At 42.1% G+C, this 20,454-nt stretch overlaps 1 protein-coding gene across 2 annotated transcripts in view; it reads left to right on the forward strand.

Annotated features, from left to right (window-relative positions):
* The window catches only part of OXCT1 (3-oxoacid CoA-transferase 1), a 130,715-nt gene that overhangs the window by 13,102 nt on the left and 97,159 nt on the right, over window positions 1-20,454 (forward strand). For both annotated transcript variants that reach the window (XM_087867909.1, XM_045787348.2), the window contains exons 4-6: window positions 12,353-12,488; window positions 15,579-15,728; window positions 20,090-20,196. In XM_087867909.1, the coding sequence (XP_087724035.1) occupies window positions 12,353-12,488; window positions 15,579-15,728; window positions 20,090-20,196 (393 nt within the window). The remainder of the gene's footprint in view (window positions 1-12,352; window positions 12,489-15,578; window positions 15,729-20,089; window positions 20,197-20,454) is intronic.

Genomic DNA, 20,454 nt, shown 5'->3' on the forward strand with positions numbered 1-20,454 from the left:
AGATGTGCTAGGAAAGTGTTGGCTACTAAAGGCAAGCAGGATTATCTCTTTGAAAGCCCATCAAAGTTACCTTTAATAGCAAAGAGCTGCAAGATGCCTTAATACGCATGTTTCTCTATTAGAAATGTATGTTTCTTATTTGCAAAAGATGACCTGTGTTTGTCTGCTCCTTTTATGCTGTAAGGGCTCTGCCTTTTTCATTTTGAGGCATAAACACTAACTCTGTGTCTGGTCAGGGGGTAGCCTGGGCTGAGTACCTTAAGCACTGCTTGGTTGCCAAGCCAGGTTGCTAGTCCAGAAAGAAAGCAAGAGCCAAATATACATAGTTTCCAGAGCCAAGATCAACAAATACAGAGAGGTCATCTCTGAACAGAGCCAAGTTCAAATGGGTAATGGGTTGAAAAGCCAAACAGATCCATGAAAGAGCGTGTAATGGGAAAAATCTCTGAAGTCAGTAAATTGGGCAAGTACATTCTGGTTTATCATATGGACCTGTATACTTGGAGGGAGGTTCAGGTATTTAAGACTACAGAAAGCAAATGGACTATATTCATTTTCACGGATTATTTCATTGTTACGACTTTATTTAGGCAGGGCTCCAGAGGATATATCGATGGTACTCTCATATTGGGTAACTGAAGAGAGTTTACCAAAGGGACTCTCTTTAAAGGAATGGTCAGGGTTGAGGGAAAGCAATATGTGTATTGAAGTACCCTGGAGTTAGTAACAGAGGAGCGCTGATACCGCCAGCCTTAGGCCTGAAGAATGAGGGCAGGGAGCTGCCAGCACCTGGAAGAAAGCTTTACGGAGAGGGCTGTCCAATGTGCTGCAGCTTGCCAGGAAGGGAATCAGGGTAATAGAAATCCTGACATCCTTCTCGCACCTGGTCAAAAGCCAGAGGGCAAGGGAATCAGTCTACACAGTCAGCCATCCCAACACAGGGCAAGCTGGAGAATGGTGAATGGATCTGGAGAGGCAAATAGAAAATATTCAGCATAAGGACTTGGTGATTTTCATTTTGAGCCAGCGAGGAGGGGGGTAGTGAAATCAAGTAATAAATTCATTCAACAAATGTTCCATTAATGTTTCTAGAGTAGCTTCTGTGTGTTGTGTAGGCTTTCAGGTGCTCAGGGATAAAATAGTGAACAAAACAGACCAAGTTCCCTGCCTTCGTGGACTTATGTGCCAGTATAAGGAGAGGCAGACAATAAATAGTAAAATAACAAATAAGTAAATTTTCCAATATGTTAGAAGGTTACAGTCTGTGGGAAAAACAAGAAAAAGAGCAAGGGAAGGGAACTGGGAACATGAAAATGGAGGGGCAGAGGTCAGTATAAAAAATAATAATAAATCATAAATGGGCAGAAGATATGAACAGACACTTTTCCAATGAAGACATACAAATGGCTAACAGACACTTGAAAAAATGTTCAAAATCATTAGCCCTCAGGGAAATTCAAATCAAAACCACACTAAGATACCACCTTACGCCAGTTAGAATGGCAAAAATCAACAAGGCAGAAAACAGCAATTGCTGGAGAGGATGTGGAAAAAGGGGATCCCTCCTACATTGTTGGTGGGAATGCAGGTTGGTGCAGCCACTCTGGAAAACAGTGTGGAGGTCCCTTAAAAAGTTAAAAATTGAGGTACCCTATGACCCAGCCATTGCACTACTGGGTATTTACCCCAAAGATACAGACGTAGTGAAGAGAAGGGCCATATGCACCCCAATGTTCATAGCAGCATTGTCCACAATAGCTAAATCGTGGAAGGAACCGCGATGCCCTTCAACAGATGACTGGATTAAGAAGATGTGGTCCATATATACAATGGAATATTACTCAGCTATCAGAAAGAACGAGTTCTCAACATTTGCTGCAACATGGATGGCACTGGAGGAGATAATGCTAAGTGAAATAAGTCCAGCAGAGAAACAATTATCATATGATTTCTCTCATCTATGGAACATAAGAACTAGGAAGATCGGTAGGGGAAGAAAGGGATAAAGAAAGGGGGGTAATCAGAAGGGGGAGTGAAGCATGGGAGACTATGGACTCTGAGAAACAAACTGACGGCTTCAGAGGGGAGGGGGGTCGGGGAATGGAATAGGCCGGTGATGGGTAGTAAGGAGGGCACATATTGCATGGTGCACTGGGTGTTATACGCAACTAATGAATCATCGAACCTTGCATCAGAAACCAGGGATGTACTGTATGGTGACTAATATAATGTAATAAAAAAACATTATAAAAAAATAAAATAAAATAAAGAAAAAGTATACTCTTGAAAATACTTGTTTAGGCTTTAGTTTTCTTTTGAAACAGGCAAGAATAAATCATGTAGCTATCCCTTTTATATTCATGGTGAGTGGGAAATGTTCTCAGATTCAGTATTGGAAGGCTAGAACTATAAACAAGTTTAGCAAATGGTTGGCAGTTACCTGGACTACTTTGAGGTGTTCAGTGTGTCCGGACCTCCTGGTCTAGGTTAGAGGCTTGGAAGTGATACATCCTGGGAAGTAGGAGTCAGTTGAGCGGGGGTGGGCACTTGTGGACATGAGGAGTGTGAGGATGGAGAGCAAAGTAAAGGTGGGAGACAAGGAGGTTGTTAGGAGAAATGTCAGTGCTTTGTCCCACAGGGTACCATACTTACCCCTCCTTGGGTCAAACAAGGGGATGTCACTAGGGATTGTAGACTAATTTCCCACCAGTCCATTCTCCTGCTCTGTTCCATTGCCAAAGCCAGAATTCTGGAGTGGGTCTGTATCTACGTCAGGATGGGCAACAAACCTATGATTGATTTCCCCCCAAGTATCTCTTGATTTTCCCCCTTTTTCTTCACTCTTATTGGGGCTGCCTTAGTTCAGACTAATGTCATTGCTTACTTGGAGTATTTTAAGCCTCTTAACTGATCTCCCAGCCTTTTGTCACTCCTCCAATTAATTGTATACCCTGTTATTTTCTACTCAAAATTATTCACAGGGTCTCCCATATCCTTCAGGATGAAATCCTGATTTCATGGTATGGCTCATGTGACAGGTGACAAGCTGGCCTGTCTTCTACCTCTCTTGCTCACTTTTGCTTTCAGTCCATACTGCAGTCACACTCAGCACGGAGTCCGTCCCACCACTGTGTACCTTTGCAAAGCAGCCTACCTGCCTTTTTGGTTCATTGCTTCCACACCTCTACTCTGCTCTCAAAGACTTTTTTCTTCAAGTCTGTTCAAGTGTCATTTTCCATAAGCCTTTTCTGGACCTCTTTCTGCTCTCTGTCGGGCGACCTTCACTGTTCTCATCAGACTTGATTCAGACCTCTCTTAGCACATCTCTCCCTCTGTTGTAATGATAGGTTTACATGTTTATCCCTTGATATTTCAGAGCTCCCCTGGCCCAGGACCTGACATGCTAGCCCTGGGGGGCAGTAAGAACTTAGTAGAGGACTGTGGGATGAGTGAACTGTGTAGATGACCTGAGCTCCATATGGGAGAGGCCATCAGAGCACTCAGGGGATTAGGAGGGAGAGATCATAAAAGAAGGCTTCTGTCTGGCTTTATCACTGTCCTCTGTCTTTAAAAAGAAGCTTCATCATAGCATAATATAGAGTAACACAGAAAAGCAATCATATCACAGGTGTGAAGTTTGAAGGATCTTTACAGGCTGCAGACCCATGTAACCGGCCCCCAGATTCTTTCAATGGAACATGACCAGTACCCCAGAAAGCCCCCCTCACACTCCTTCGAGCCACTGTTTTCCTTTCCCACCACTGAATTTAACTATTATCCTCACTTCTGATCTTATCCATTAGTCTTGTGTGACTTTGAGCTTCATATAAAAGGAATAGTTCAGTAAATACTCTTTTGTGGTTCTTTTGCTCAGTATTTTATCTCCACTGTTGCAGGGGTTGTAGCTGATTCCTTCTCACTGCAGTGGGGTAACCCGTTGTGTGCTGCCAGCTCAGTTTGTCTGCCCTGCTGTGCAGTCGTACCAGGGAGGCTCCAGTATTTGGCTATCAGGGACAGTGCTACTGTGAATATTGTCTTCTGGGGAACATACGTATGCGTTCCTGTTGGATATAGACTGAGGTGGGGAATTGCTGACCTAGCGTTGGATCAGTTGACATTCTCCTCTTCATATAGGAGAGCACTGGGTGTTCCATGTTCTTGCCAACACTTCGTATTTCTTTCTTTCTCTCTCTCTTTTTTTTAAAGACTTTATTTGTGAGAGAGAGAGAGAGCACAATCAGGGGGAGTGGCAGGCAGAGGGAGATGCAGACCCCTGCTGAGCAGGGAGCCAGATGTGGGATTCGATCCCAGGACCCGGGATTATGACCTGAGCCGAAGGCAGATGCTTAACCAACTGAGCCACCCAGGCGCCCCATTCCTTCTTTTTTTTTTTTTTTAAGAGGAAAGACTTTGCATGTCTTTTTTTTTTTTTTTTTTTTAGATTTTATTTATTTGTTAGACAGAGATAGAGACAGCCAGCGAGAGAGGGAACACAAGCAGGGGGAGTGGGAGAGGAAGAAGCAGGCTCCTAGTGGAGGAGCCTGACGTGGGGCTCGATCCTATAACGCCGGGATCACGCCCTGAGCCGAAGGCAGACGCTTAACCGCTGTGCCACCCTGGCACCCCTCCCATTCCTTCTTTTTAATTTAGCTATTCTTTCGTGTTTACAGTGGTATCTCTTTGTGGTTTTTACCATATTTCTTTTAAAAAGAGTCTTATAGCTTACGTTTAAGTATACTGCATTACCTTAGAAGGGTTTTCTTTATCTCATGGCTGGAGTAGTTTGGAAACTCTTGGAAGAGTGGAATTAAGTGACTAAAAATGGAAAAAGATTCATTCTGTTATTAATCTGTCACATTGCCTTTGCTTGAAATTCTAGGTGTTTTTTTTTTTTCTTTGAAAAAGAATAGAAATAAATAAGAAAGGCACAAACTTAGAGACCTTCACTTAATGAAAAAAGCCAGCACTACATGCACCATTTCTAAGAATAAATTGAACTCTGATGTGTCAATGTAGGCTTATCCTTGATAACAAAATGTACCACTCTGGGGAGTGATGTTGAGAATAGGGTAGGCTATGGATGTGTAGGGTCAAGAGTATATGGAAAATCTCCATAGCTTCCTCTCAGTGTTGTTGTAAGCCTAATGTGCTCTAAAAAAAATAAAGTCTTAAATGAAAAATATTAGAAAAGATAAATTGAACTCCAACTTCAATGGAGGTGTTAAACTATGTTATATGTAACTTAACAGATAATAGCATTATTCTTGCTGCCTAATATCTTTTCACTGCTTTGTGATTAATTTCCTGATTTTTTTAAATTGCTGTTAAAAATATTTACACATTTTTAAATCTTCTTCAGCTAAATATGATATAGGGGAAATGTTCATAGTTATTTATAATTTGGGTCCATATTTGAAGAGTATGCTGTTCTTCTCTAATTTAATTAATTAATTAGATTGTGTGCATGATCTCGTGAGTGGGGAGGGGGCAGAGGGAGAGAGAAAATCTTAAGCAGACTTCTCGCTGAGCACAGAGCCAGATGTGGGGCTCTATCTCATGGACCCTGAGACCATGACCGGAGCCGAAATCAAGAGTCAGTTGCTTAATCGACTGAGCCACCCGGGAGCCCCTGTTCTTCTCTCTCTCTTTTTTTTTAAATCATTTTTTATTATATTATGTTAGTCACCATACAGTACATCCCGGGTTTCCGATGTAAAGTTCGATGATTCGTTAGTTGCGTATAACACCCAGTGCACCATGTAATATGTGCCCTCCTTACTACCCATCACCGGTCTATCCCATTCCCCCACCCCCTCCCCTCTGAGGCCCTCAGTTTGTTTCTCATAGTCCATAGTCTCTCATGTTTCATTCCCCCTTCTGATTACTCCCCCTTTCTTTATCCCTTTCTTCCCCTACCGATCTTCCTAGTTCTTATGTTCCATAGATGAGAGAAATCATATGATAATTGTCTTTCTCTGCTGGACTTATTTCACTTAGCATTATCTCCTCCAGTGCTGTCCATGTTGCAGCAAATGTTGAGAATTCGTTCTTTCTGATAGCTGAGTAATATTCCATTGTATATATGGACCACAACTTCTTAATCCAGTTATCTGTTGAAGGGCATCTCGGCTCCTTCCACGATTTAGCTATTGTGGACAATGCTGCTATGAACATTGGGGTGCATATGGCCCTTCTCTTCACTACGTCTGTGTCTTTGGGGTAAACACCCAGTAGTGCAATGGCTGGGTCATAGGGTACCTCAATTTTTAACTTTTTAAGGGACCTCCACACTGTTTTCCAGAGTGGCTGTACCAACTTGCATTCCCACCAACAATGTAGGAGGGATCCCCTTTCTCCACATCCTCTCCAACAATTGTTGTTTCTTGCCTTGTCTATTTTTGCCATTCTAACTGGCGTAAGGTGGTATCTCAGTGTGGTTTTGATTTGAATTTCCCTGATGGCTAATGATTTTGAACATTTTTTCATGTGTCTGTTAGCCATTTGTATGTCTTCATTGGAAAAGTGTCTGTTCATATCTTCTGCCCATTTTTTGATTTGTTTATTTGTTTCTCGTGTATTGAGTTTGAGAAGTTCTTTGTAGATCTTGGATACCAGTCTTTTATCTGTAGTGTCATTTGCAAATATATTCTCCCATTCCGTGGGCTGCCTCTTAGTTTTTTTGACTGTTTACTTGGCTGTGCAGAAGCTTTTTATCTTGATGAAGTCCCATTTTATCTTTTATTTCTCTTGCCTTTGGAGATGTGTCATGAAAAAGGTTGCTTTGGCCGATGTCGTAGAGGTTGCTGCCTATATTCTCTTCTAGAATTTTGATGGATTCCTGTCTCACATCGAGGTCTTTCATCCATTTGGAGTTTATTTTTGTGTATGGTGTGAGAGAGTGGTCAAGTTTCATTCTTTTGCATGTAGCTGTCCAATTTTCCGAGCACCATTTATTGAAGAGACTGTCTTTTTTCCACTGGATGTTTTTTCCTGCTTTATCAAAGATTAGTTGCCCAAAGAGCCGAGGGTCCATTTCTGGGTTCTCTATTCTGTTCCATTGGTCTATGTGTCTGGTTTTGTGCCAGTACCATGCTGTCTTTGTGATCACAGCTTTGTAGTACAGCTTGAAATCCGGCATTGTGATGCCCCCAGCTTTGTTTTTCCTTTTCAACAGTTCCTTGGAGATTCGGGGCCTTTTCTGGTTCCATACAAATTTAAGGACTATTTGTTCCAGTTCTTTGAAAAATGTCATTGGTATTTTGATCGGGATAGCACTGAAAGTGTAGATTGCTCTGGGTAGCATGGACATTTTAACTACGTTAATTCTTCCGATCCATGAGCATGGAATATCTTTCCATCTTTTTATGTCTTCCTCAATGTCTTTCAAGAGTGATTTATAGTTTCTAGAATATAGGTCCTTTACGTCTCTGGTTAAGTTAATTCCAAGGTAACGTATGGTTTTTGGTGCTATTGTAAATGGGATGGATTCCCTAATTTCTCTTTCTTCAGTCTCATTGTTCGTGTATAGAAATGCAACTGATTTCTGAGCATTGATTTTGTATCCCGCCACATTACTGAATTGCTCTATAACTTCTAATAGTTTGGGAGTGGGTTCTTTTGGGTTTTCCGTATAGAGTATCATGTCATCTGCGAAGAGAGACAGTTTGACTTCTTCTTTGCCTATTTGGATACCCTTTATCCCTTTTTGTTGTCTGATTGCTGTTGCAAGGACTTCTAGTACTATGTTGAATAATAATGGCGAGAGTGGGTATCCTTGTCATGTTCCTGATCTTAAGGGAAAGGCTTCCAGCTTTTCCCCATTGAGAATAATATTTGCTGTAGGCTTTTCATAGATGGCTTTTATGAGATTGAGAAATGTACCCTCTATCCCTACACTCTGAAGGGTTTTAATCAGGAAAGGATGCTGTATTTTGTCAAATGCTTTTTCTGCATCAATTGAGAGGATCATATGGTTCCTGAGACTTTTCTTGTTGATATGATGTATCACGCTGATCAATTTGCGAATGTTGAACCACGCTTGCATCCCAGGGATGAATCCCACTTGGTCATGATGGATAATCCTTTTAATGTACTGTTGGATTCTATTAGCCAGGATTTTGTTGAGGATTTTGGCGTCCATATTCATTAGGGAAATCGGTGTGTAATTCTCCTTTTTGATGGGGTCTTTGCCTGGTTTGGGGATCAAGGTAATATTGGCCTCATAGAATGAGTTTGGTAGTTTTCCTTCTGTTTCTATTTTTTGAAATAGCTTTAGGAGAATAGGTATTATTTCTTCTTTGAATGTTTGGTAGAATTCCCCAGGAAAACCGTCCAGGCCTGGAGTTTTGTTATTTGGAAGATTGTTTATCATTGACTGAATCTCTTCATAATTAATTGGCCTGTTTAAGAAATCAATTTCATCCTGTTTCAGTCTTGGTAGTTTATAGGTTTCCGGGAAGGCCTCCATCTCTTCCAGACTGCTTAATTTATTGGCATATAGCTGTTGATAAAAGTTTCTAATAATCCTTCCAATTTCATTGGTGTTGGTCGTGACCTCTCCTTTTTCATTCATAATTTTATTAATTTGGGTCCTTTCTCTTTTCTTTTGGATAAGTCTTGCCAGTGGTCTGTCAATTATATTGATTCTCTCAAAGAACCAGCTTCTAGTCCTGTTGATCTGCTCTACTGTACTTCTGGTTTCTAATTCATTGATTTCTGCTCTAATCTTGGTCAACTGCTTCCTCGTGAGTGGATTAGGCCTGTCCCTCTGTTGCCATTCCAGCTTCTTGAGGTGAGAATATAAAAACTGCATTTTAGATTTTTCTGTTCTTTTGAGTGAGGTTTGAATGGCTATGTATTTCCCCCTTAGGACTGCCTTTGCAGTATCCCATAGGTTTTGGACCATTGTGTTTTCATTTTTGTTGGTCTCCATAAATTGTTTAAATTGATTTTTGATTTCCTGATTTATCGAGTCATTCCTGAGCAGGATGGTTCTTAGTCTCCAAGTGTTTGAGTTTCTTCCAGATTTTTCCTTGTGATTGAGTTCCAATTTCAGAGCGTTGTGGTCTGAGAATATGCAGGGGATAATTTCCATCTTTTGGTATCAGCTGAGACCTGTTTTGTGTCCCAGAACATGGTCTATTCTTGAGAATGTTCCATGGGCATTTGAATAGAATGAGTATTCTTTGGTTCTGGGTGTAGAGTTCTATATATATATACCTATGAGGTCCAACTCATTGAGTATGGCATTCAAAGCCTTTGATTCTTTACTTAGTTTTTGCCAGGGTGTTCTGTCTATTTCTGATAGTGGGGTGTGAGGTCCCCTACTATTAATGTATTTTTATCTATATGTCCCTTTATTCTGGTTAAGAGTTGGCTTGTATATCTTGCTGCTCCCCTGTTGGGGGCATATATATTTATAATTGTCATATCCACTTGTTGGATACTTCCTTTAAGAATAATATAGTGGCCTTCTGTGTCTCTAATATAGTCTGTAGTTTAAAATCCAATCTATCTGATATGAGAACTGCTACCCCAGCTTTCTTTTGAGGTCCATGTGCGTGAAAGATGGTATTCCATCCCTTTACTGTCAGTCTGAATGTATCTTTGGGTTCAAAATGAGTCTTTTGTAGACAGCAAATGGATGGGTCATGTCTTTTTATCCAATCTGCAACCCTGTGGTGTTTATGGGAGCATTCAAGCCATTCACATTGAGACTGAATACTGAGAGATATGCTTTTAATGATGCCATGTTGCCAGTAAAGTCTTTGTTTGTATCAGTTGTGACTTTCTGTTCTGTATCATTCTTGGGGCCTTTTTACTTTTATAGAACCCCCTTAATATCTCCTGTAGGGCTGGTTTCATGGTTACGAAATTGGTTAATGACTGGTGATTCTGGAAGGTTTTTATTTCTCCATCAATTCTGAATGACAGCCTTGCTGGATAAAGGATCCTTGGCTGCCTGTTTTTCTCTGAAAGAGCTTAAGAATGTCCCCCCAACTGTTTCTCTCATTCCAGGTCTGTGTAGACAGGTCTGACGTAATTCTGATACCTTTGCCTTGGTACATGAGAAATTTCTTTTCCCTGGCCACTTTCAATACTGTATCCTTGGATCTAATATTTGCGAATTGCACTATGACGTGACGTGGCATAGGTTTGTCGTGGTTGAGCTTGGGAGGGGTCCTCTCTGCCTCTTGGACACGAATGTTTGTTTCCCTCGCTAGATTAGGGAAGTTTTCAGCTACAGTTTGTTCAAATATCTCTTCTAGACCTCTGTTTTTCTCCACCCCTTCAGGGATGCCGATGATTCTGACATTGGATCGTTTCATTGAGTCAGTAATCTCCCGTAACATACATTCGTGGGCGTGGATTTTTTTAAGTCCAGCTTCTATTTTCGTTTTTTCTTCTACTAACCCATCCTCCAATTTGCTAATACGTTCCTCAGCCTCAGTGACCCTGGCCGTCAGAGCCTCTAGTTTTGCCTGCATTTGGCTCATAGAATTTTTAATTTCTGCCAGAATCGCTCTCATTTCCGCCCTTAGAGATTCTATATTCTCATTAACATTTTCGTTAATACTTTTTTCAAGTCTACTCATCATCTTGACCATTGTTACTCTGAATTCCATTTCTGATACATTGGTTATATCCATATCCATTAGTTCTGTGGCAGAGGCCACTGACTCATTGTCTTTTCTTTGCTGGGGGAGACTTCTCCTTCTCGTCATTCTGATGAGGAGAGTTTGTGGGGTTGTCCAGAGCCCAAATTATTGACCAGGACCCAGGCCGTGTGCCCTTGTTTTATAGGGATCTTAGGGATGTGGGCTTCTTCTTTAAAGATTTTATTTATTTATGTGGCAGAGAGACAACCAGCGAGAGAGGGAACACAAGCAGGGGAGTGGGAGAGGAAGAAGCAGGCTCCCAGTGGAGGAGCCCGATGAGGGACTCCTTTCCAGAACGCCGGGATCACGCCCTGAGCCGAAGACAGGTGCTTAATGACTGCGCCACCCAGGTGCCCCGGGATGTGGGCTTCTTGATTTTTCAGCCTGCCTTCTGGGGGAGGGGCCTGCCGCGCTGATACTCAGGCAACCCTGTTTGGGTAGAGTCTCCATGTCCCCTGCGAGGGGGATGGGGATGGGCACCCTGTGAGCCAGTATTTCCAGGCTTTTGTTCTCTGGCGGCTTTCCCTGGCAGTTTGCTGTGCCTCTTCTGAGAGTCAGCGCAGCAGTGGCCGAATCTCAGCCTCTGTCTCAGAACAGAGGGATTGCAGCCCATTCTCCACTGATGTTCTGGCCACTTTAACTCTGTTACTGTTGGTGCTGCTCAACCCTGCAGCGTCCTGGATGTGCTTTCCACACCCGGCGTCCCAGCCCTCACTTCCAGGGCCGGCGCGTCTCTGTCCTTTGTGTTTCTAACACCGCCAGCTGCCCCCGCCTGCTCCCGGAGCTCCGGGTCTCAGTCTGTTTCCAGTGAGCACACCGGAGTTCCAGAGATCCGTGAGAAGTCTGGTGGCATGTGCTCCCGGCTCACTGGCACGTGCTCAGTCTGTTTTCTCGAAGGTGCCGGTCTGCGAGATCGTCTGCTCCCCCATGCAGGTGGCTACCGCTTCCCGGCGCCCGAACGCGGCGGCTCCCTCCCCCTTCCGTTTATCTTCTGATATCTGTGCGCGGTTTCCCGACTCCCCGCTTCATACCTCAATACTCAGCGCTGGAGATGTTCATTTGTAGAGATCCAGATGTATCTTCCTGCATCTCAGGCTGATTCCGTGGATGTTCAGGCTGGTCTGGTGCCTATCCAACTCAACTCAGGGGACCAGCTGAAAAAGGGGTCCCCTACTCCTCCACCATCTTAACCCCTCTGTCTTCTCTCTTTTAAATATGAGAATGCATGTTCACTTTTTAGGACAGAATGAATTTCTCTATTTGGAGCCAGTGCGGGTTAGGAGAGTGGCATTGCCTTTGCATTTACATAATGCCTTCAGAGCATGGGGCAAGACCCAGTCTGTTGGTCTTCTACCCTAGTATCACTTGGGAGCAGTGGAAAGAGTGAAAGGTGCAGGGCAGACTTGTAGGATTGGTGCAGGTTTGAATACTGGCTACGTCATTTCCTACCCAAGATATCTGTTGGCAGAAATCACTGAAAGGTTTTGAACTTTAGTTTCCTCAGCTGTAAAATAAGAAAAGAATAGCCACCCTGCAAGGCTCTTTGTGTGGTGGGAGACTTTGAAAGAATATGGGTTAAATTCCCAGTAGAGATGATTCTTTTAAATTAATAATACTTTGTATTTTCAGAAGTCAGGGATATTAGTTTTATCTGATGTTCCTTTGATAGCAAGTTGCTTGCATTTTTCTTCTAGGGTTGACAACTTTGGCCTGGGCCTTTTACTTCGATCCAAGCAGATAAAACGCATGGTCTCTTCATACGTGGGAGAAAATGCAGAATTTGAACGACAGTTCTTAAGTGGTGAATTAGAAGTAGAGTTGACACCTCAGGTAAGAAATTTCCCTGCTCCTCTTTTACAGTAGTAACTTAGTTTAAAATGTACCTTTTTCCCCTCTAGGAATTTTCTTTGGCAAGAGAGGTAAGGCAGAGAGGATGTGGTTTTGCCGGGCCGAGGGAATTTGTTTGTAGGTCACACCTGTTGATTGCTAGAAGACTAGTATCTTCTGTTGCTGTGCACCAAAAAGGGAGGTGTTTCTAGTAAAAAAAAATATCTAGGCTACAGGATAAATTTTTAAGTTTGGCACCATGGTATGTGATGCCGGCAGCGTGCTGTAGGACTTGCTGAAATGCCTGGGGATTGTCCTTAGAGTGCGTTCCTATGAATCGGAGAATTAGAAATGTGTGAGTACCATGGTCTTGCTGAGACATCAGGAAAGTGAAGTCCCTGGAGCGTAAAACTGTCACACAGTAAGTGCTGGAATCCGAGCCCAGGTCTCCAGGGAATTGATGTTCCTTACCAAGCAAGTGATTACCCCAATTAAATCTAGCAAGTTTCCGTTCATTTCATACACTATGTCTTAACAGGCTAAAGAGTTTGTCGTAGAGGAAACTTTTTGAAGCCGTTTTGGTAAACAAAAGGAAACTCTTTGACGCTGTTTGGGTCTACAGATTATATGCGTTCGTCTTCTAATTTGGCATCGTCTGCCTTCATCACTGAAATTGAACCCACCACTCTGCTTTATTTTTGTCAACAGAATTATTATTACCACTTCACTAAATTGGTAGTAATGTGAAATAGCAACATTTTAAAAATCAATAATGAGCCCCCAGTGTATGCTTGTCTAGAGAGAGCATGCAAGGGAGAACTGTTCTCCCTGAGGCTTCCCAGCATGACTCACGTCACACCCGATCGCCCCACAGCCTTGGCACCTCTGCTTGTCATAAGCCTTGCACTGTGCCTGGTATTTATCTGGTTTTCATTTAAAGTTTTTTGAAAGTAACAAAAGGTATCCTTAGTCTACTCGTGCTGCTATAACAAAATACCACAGAGTCGGTGGCTCGGACAAGAGGAAGTGATTTCTCGTTGTTCTGGCTACAGGGAGGATCAAGGTATAGGCTGATGTGATTCTTAGTGGAGGGGAGGAGGGGGAGGGAGAGAGAAAGAGGGTGCACACGTGCAAGGACTCTGGGATTTCTTATTATAAGGACACTAATCCTACTGGATCACAGCCCTACCCTTATGACCTCATTGAGCCTTAATGACTTCCATAAAGGCCCTGTCTCCAAGTAGAGTCACGTTGGGGGTTAGGACTTCAACATACGAATTTGGTGGGGGACACCATTCAGTCCGTTGCATAACTTTTCCTTTTCACATTGTAGATTGAGATACCTTTTCCTTTGGGTTGTGGAGCAAGGCCTTGAAAATTAACCTTTCAATTACTTCTGTTATCTTTTGCATTATCCCTTCTTTTGTCCGAGGGCATATATGTGGGAGTTCCTTAGTATTTCTTTTATATTCCTTCTTTAAGCTGAAAGAGGTCAGTGTCTCTCTCCCTGACTTAGCGGCAGGTAAATAAACATTGGCTCTGGCAACTTGTTTTGCAGCCTGTGAGCCAGAGAAGTGTTGATGAAGTGGTAGGGATTAGGGCTCCCTTTGAGGTTTGGATGTAGGGGGGTTGCAAAGAGCCTGTCTGTAGAAATTGTCCACTTTTAGGTCCTTGCCCACTTGGACAGAGAGCAGGAATAAAGTATTCAAGGAGGGTAGACATAAAAAATATTTTATAGTAGGGAGTGTTATTATGGTTGTTCTGATGATTTAATCTTGTGACTGTTATCAACTTAAAATACAGTACAAAATGGAGTTATCTGTCTAGTAGGTAGAATAGAGAAACTGTTACCTGGAAGATTGTCAGTTATGCCTCAGATCCTGCCTTCCCCAGATTATCCCACCTACTTCAATGACTCTGTGTCTGAAGTCCCAACTTTTAGTTCCTGCTTTGAGTTTAGAATTTAAAGAACTCAGTCAAGGTAGAAAATTGTTTTCAGGTTGAGATAATTCTGATGTAATATTATTAATCCCTAAACTAGTTTTTACTACTGATTGACCAGGCAGTTATGTAGTATGAATATGATGTAGCTAGACTGTAACGATAGGTTTCAGGGTTAGGGTGGGTGTTCGGAAATATTCAGGGCCAGAGTTATTCCTCTATGGGGAAACTGGGTGGGAAAGCAGGTTTGAACCACTGGTACCTAGGAAGGGGACAAAGATGATCAAAAGAAGATACAAAGAAGCTTCGCATACAGTTGTTTCTACTCTGAGATAAAATTTGAAGTACTCTTAGCTTTTAAAAACCAAATTAACTGTATGTTGTACTCTGCCTAACTTTGGGTTTTTCCTTAGTTAGATAATGTAGATAAAATGCTTATAAGAGGGGCGCCTGGGTGGCACAGCGGTTAAGCGTCTGCCTTTGGCTCAGGGCGTGATCCTGGCATTATGGGATCGAGCCCCACATCAGGCTCCTCTGCTATGAGCCTGCTTCTTCCTCTCCCACTCCCCCTGCTTGTATTCCCTCTCTCACTGGCTGTCTCTGTCTCTGTCGAATAAATAAATAAATAAAATCTTTAAAAAAAATGCTTATAAGAATATTTTAGAATAAACTCTAAGTAAAGGAACATATTATTATTATATATAATGGCATTGTTCTTCATGGTAAGCTTCAGGCTATCCTACATAGAGCACACAGTAAAACACAAAATTTAAATACTTTTTAAAAATATATGTAGTTAAAGTGACATACTTCAGGTTTGAAAATTGATTGTAAAATATTGCAAATAGACTGATGGAGAATATGATGTCAGGAGAGCAGGGAGAGACCAGAAAGCTGAGAGCACGATGATACAAAGAAGCAGTTACATTTGAATGTGGATTAAGAATCGAGAGATTGTTGTCTAGAGGGGCAATACTTGTTTTCAATTAATCTAGCATATAGTGTTAGCAAAATACAGCGATATACAGTTCAAGGTACTGTTTAGAATGATAAACCTCTTGAGAGAGGAGCCGTGTCTGTAAATGTTTCTGTGTCCATATACAGAAGTGTGCTTAATGAACTTCTTATGGTGTGTTGGTTGCTCACTTGTAGGGCACGCTTGCAGAGCGAATTCGTGCAGGTGGGGCTGGAGTTCCTGCATTTTACACCAGCACCGGGTACGGGACCCTGGTGCAGCAAGGAGGCGCACCGATCAAATACAACAAAGATGGCAGCATTGCCATTGCCAGTAAGCCAAGAGAGGTAAGAAGTGCTCTCATCCAGTACCACTGGGATAGCTCTTTCAGTGTAGGATTCCAGGTGGACTCAGAGAGTAGGTAAGATAAATTCTGCTCTGTGTGAGAAGAGACACTGTCCTTCATTTACGGTGTATGCTAGGTAAAATTTCTAGCTAAAACTGAGCATCTGTCAATAATTAAAATCACATAGAGAAACCAGAGTAAATAAATGAGAAGAAAAGAAACAGTAATGTATATAAGATATGTGAGTCAAGATTAGTTTTGTGGTAGGTTTTAACAAATGTAGGAGCATTTGTAACTTCTGATCATGCTCATGTGGAAAAGAGAGTAGGTGTATGACATATATCGTATTAAACTTGTCATTCTCAAGCCTCTTCTGGATGTGGATGAAGGAGGAAAAAAAGCCAAGGACATCACAAGTTTGTCTACAGTTTTGAAAAGGAGGGGACAGTTGTAATTACATAATAAGATAGAGTGTTCATCCTCTCTCCTTTATCCTTTATTTTGTGCACTGGACATACTTGAGCTGACTGAATAATTTAGTTTTATTTAAAGTGCTGGATGGGATGGAGTGCCTTTATACTAGGTAACTTCACTCACATATTAGGAAAGGATAGAACTCTACATATAGATATTCGAGACACTCAGATTTGAGCCATTTGTAAAAATTTCACAGGCCAGTATTCCATTACTGCATTTTTAGTCCCTCTCCCTTCTCCCTGGCCATGTGGCTTGAGGGCGTTAACACAGGCTGCAGAAATGCTGAGCTTAGCTCTGAGGAAATGACAGCCTAGTAAATTGAGGGATCCCTTACCACACTTGCCTATAGCAATTTTAATAAATTTTTTTTTTTTTTTTTGCTTATAGGGATGTTAGTTCTGCATCTCAGTGTTTTGAGAGAAGATAGAAGATAGAACATGCCCCTTGCTGTTCAGTGTTTGTCTCTAGCAGTGTCCTCCATCTGGAGCTTCGCCTTTCTGCTTAAAATGACCTATATTGACTCAAAGCTTTGATTAACATTTTTTAATATTCTATCTTACTTCTTTCTTTACTGCCTAATTAGGTTTAAAAAGTTTTTGACACAGTAAGACAGGAGCTTAATTATTAAAATGGATCTTAGCGATACAGATAATGATGCCCACAAAAATTGGGTTAATACTTTGAGAGTTTGCTAGAAGCTAGAGCATTAACTTGCCCTGGGAAAACACAGGATAGGCTGGAGTCTGTCCTGAATGCCTGGGTTCATTTTTACCTGGAGTCAGGTATACAAATCTCGTAGTTTTAAACTTTCATCTGAATTACCTCGGACAAATAATTTCTTGACAAATAATTGACAAATAATTTCTTGAAATGATTCCTGTTGGCTCTTTATTTCCCCTACTTATGGTAGGAAGAGGAGGTAAGTAAATTTCTTAATTCAGTGGTATTTGCCAGGTACTGGCCCAAGTGTGGTAGAAAAGGGGATGATCTAGACCAAGTCCCCCTGCTAGTGGAGGAACGGACAAGGAATGACTTAATAATGAAAGTGCCATGAAGAAAAATTGAGTAGCATAAGGGTAGAGAGAATGGTCACTGGCCAGGGAAGGGGTGTTCCAGATTGGGTCAGGGGAAGCCTCTCTGAGGAAGTGACAGTTGTTAGAGATTAGAATAAAACAGGAGAATGAGTGGGCAAAGATTATAGGGTTGTGCTCTGGTCAGAAGGAAGGGGAAGGACACGGTCCTGAGGCAGGCTAGCCCTATTTGTGAAACCACAGGGCTGTGAGACTGGAACAGAGTAAACGAGGCAGAGAACAGTAGGATAGGAGGCTGAAGGGAGGCATGAACCAGATCACCTGATTTTGGGTTTTACTGAGTGGTGAGAGGACAGCACAGAGAGCTCAGACGTGGGAGAGTGATGTGATTGGAGTTACATTTTGGAAGAATCGCTGTGGCTGCCGGGTGGAGAGTTTTTTGGTAGGGTTCTAAGAGCAGAAGAAATGAGAGAGATTAAGAAGCTGTTGTATCGATCCAGGTGGGAGTGGCTGTGGCTTAGACTGAGGTGGTTAACAGTGGAGCTTATGGGAGATGGTTGGAATCAGGACATATGGTGCTAGCAGAGACAGCAGGATTCACCAATGGATTGGTTATGGGGTGTGAGGAATGGCAAGAACCAAGCATGCTGCTTATTGAGATGGGCAAATATGGGGGGTAATCAAAGAGCCTTGCTTGGGCCTGGGTGCATTTGAGACGTCGTTTAGCTCCAACAGAAGTTGCTCAGTCTTCTCCAGTTAGGGGAGGGTTTAGAGCTGGGATAGGAGCTTTGGCGTCTTCAGCATACAGTATTTCAATCTGTGGGACTAGCTGAGTGTCTAGAGCTGGAGTACAGGTAGAGAAAATACCTCTTTTGCATCTGAAGGGTGGGAAGAGGAAAAGAAGCAGCAAAGAAGAATGGGGAATTGTTTAGTAAGTGAAGAGATAACCAGGGGGAGTCTGGTAACTTGAAAGACAAGGGCAGTTTTACAAAGGAGGGAGTGATCAGTTGTGTCAGAGTGAGAAGAGGTGGGGTAACAGGACAGGGCATTGAGCATTGGGTTTAGAAACATGGAGGTCATTGGTGACCTTAAAGAATGATTTTTCTGGAAGAGAGGATTTTTCTGGAACAGTAGAAATTTGGAGTGGATTCAAGAGAGGACTGAAAAAAGAGGAAGTGGTGACCAGGAAACACAACTCTTTCAAGTGAGTGTAAGAGCTAGTATGGCCAAACTCATCCCTTCCCTGGTTTAAAACTTTAGAATGGCTAGCATCAGCAGCTGCTGGTTTGTAGGCCCATCAGGAAATTATATAATTGGAATAGAGAAGAAAAGTCAATTTTTTCACATTGCCTTGGATTAGCATATATGTAGATTTGCATGTAGTTTTCTAGATCTGTATGCAACATAACTCATCTGTCATCGTTGGCATTTACAGTAATGACTTTGAACTACATAAAACTCTTTAAAAAGTGATATTGATGTACAGTTTATAAATATCTTTCATGTGATTTGTGTAAGTTTCACAGTAGTAGACCCTCCTTCTTCAGTGATCCCCTGAATTCATTAATATTCTCTAGCAGGAAGGTGGGATAAGGGCTTTAAAGAAGCTGTTCTTTAAGAAGGGATTTCTACTTTAAACCATAAAGAAAAGTAAATGGACCGAACTTTGTCCTGCAGCTTTCTGTACTACGCGGGCAGTTTGTCCACTAGAGGGTGGTGTTTGATCGAGAATGGAGTTCTACCTTCCCACGGTTCCAGTCCTGTGTGGGATGGAATACAGCACGGATGTTCTTTTCTCTCTTCTTTGTTTCAATTCCCAGAGCTAAATCCCCAAGAAGAAAAAAAAGGAACGAAATGCCACAGCGTAGTTTTACTTTATGCTTCTTCTCCCTTCTCCCCACTCCATCTGTAGTGGAATTAAAAGGCAGGATACGGGGCGTCTGCCTTCGGCTCAGGGCGTGATCCCAGCGTTCTGGGATCGAGCCCCACATCAGGCTCCTCTGCTAGGAGCCTGCTTCTCCCTCTCCCACTCCCCCTACTGTGTTCCCTCTGTCGCTGGCTGTCTCTGTCAGATAAATAAATAAATAAAATCTTTAAAAAAAAAAAAAAAAGACAGGACACATACAAAAATCAATAGCACTCCATTAGACCAGTAATGACAGAGAGGAGGTGTAATAGAAGAACATAGGATACACATAGTAGTGTAAAAAACCACTAAGTACCTATGAGTAAACCTAAGAAACATATACAAAGCTTTTTTGGAAAAAAATCAAGAGCAGTTCGAAGAGGGAAAAGAAGACTTCAGAAAACAGGCATATATTATGCTCACAGGTAGAAAGCTATGGCATGTCAGTTTTCTAGTTTCATCTGCAAATTCTAGGAATTCCAATTAAAATTTCAACAGATGGTTATAGATTAATTACAGATGAATGGATTTTTATAACTATTTTATGTACAAAATACATTGGCCATTTTATGCAGCTTATGTAGTTTTGTCCCCCCCCCCACCCCGGGGTGGAGGAAAAGATGGGCTGTTTTTCATGTTCTATATATATAACTTATGCACACAAATAATAAAAAGAGTGCTAACATACAGTCTATGCCTTAAGCATATGGAACTTTCAGTTCCTCAAGTTTGCCAAACTCTCTCTTGCTGCTGAGTCTTTGCACATGCTGTTCCCTCGCTTCCCCCTCCAACACTTTGACTAAATCCTAGTTTCCTACCACTACTCACCCTTGAGATGTCCGTTTAGATTGTTCTCCCTCTGAGACACCTTCCTCGACCAGGCTTGTATCCTTATTCTCTGCTCCTATCAGAGCACATACCTGACAGTGCCCTCTTTGTCTCCTGCAGGTGAGGGAGTTTAACGGTCAGCATTTTATTTTGGAGGAAGCAATTACAGGAGATTTTGCTTTGGTGAAAGCCTGGAAGGCAGACCAAGCAGGAAACGTGATTTTCAGGTAGTATGATGGTTTTTTAAAAAAATATTAGTGAAGTGCATGTCAGCAACTTTACATTTCCTAAATCATGATTACAAAATGGATATCTTGATGTGTTTGCTGTTTAAAAATTCATTTAAAAAGTGGCTTACAGTCCAACAAGCCCACAGTTCTGTGTGTGTATATGTGTGCAAGGCTGCTGCTGTGGGGTCTTGCTGATGTGGTGTACTTGGGGGAATCTGTTCTGATTGGGTGGTGCTCACAGCGTGCCACTTGGTA

This window comes from Ursus americanus, chromosome 15 (assembly GCF_024610735.1).
Source record: "Ursus americanus isolate L20-20 chromosome 15, mUrsAme1.1.p, whole genome shotgun sequence".
Lineage (NCBI taxonomy): Eukaryota > Metazoa > Chordata > Mammalia > Carnivora > Ursidae > Ursus > Ursus americanus.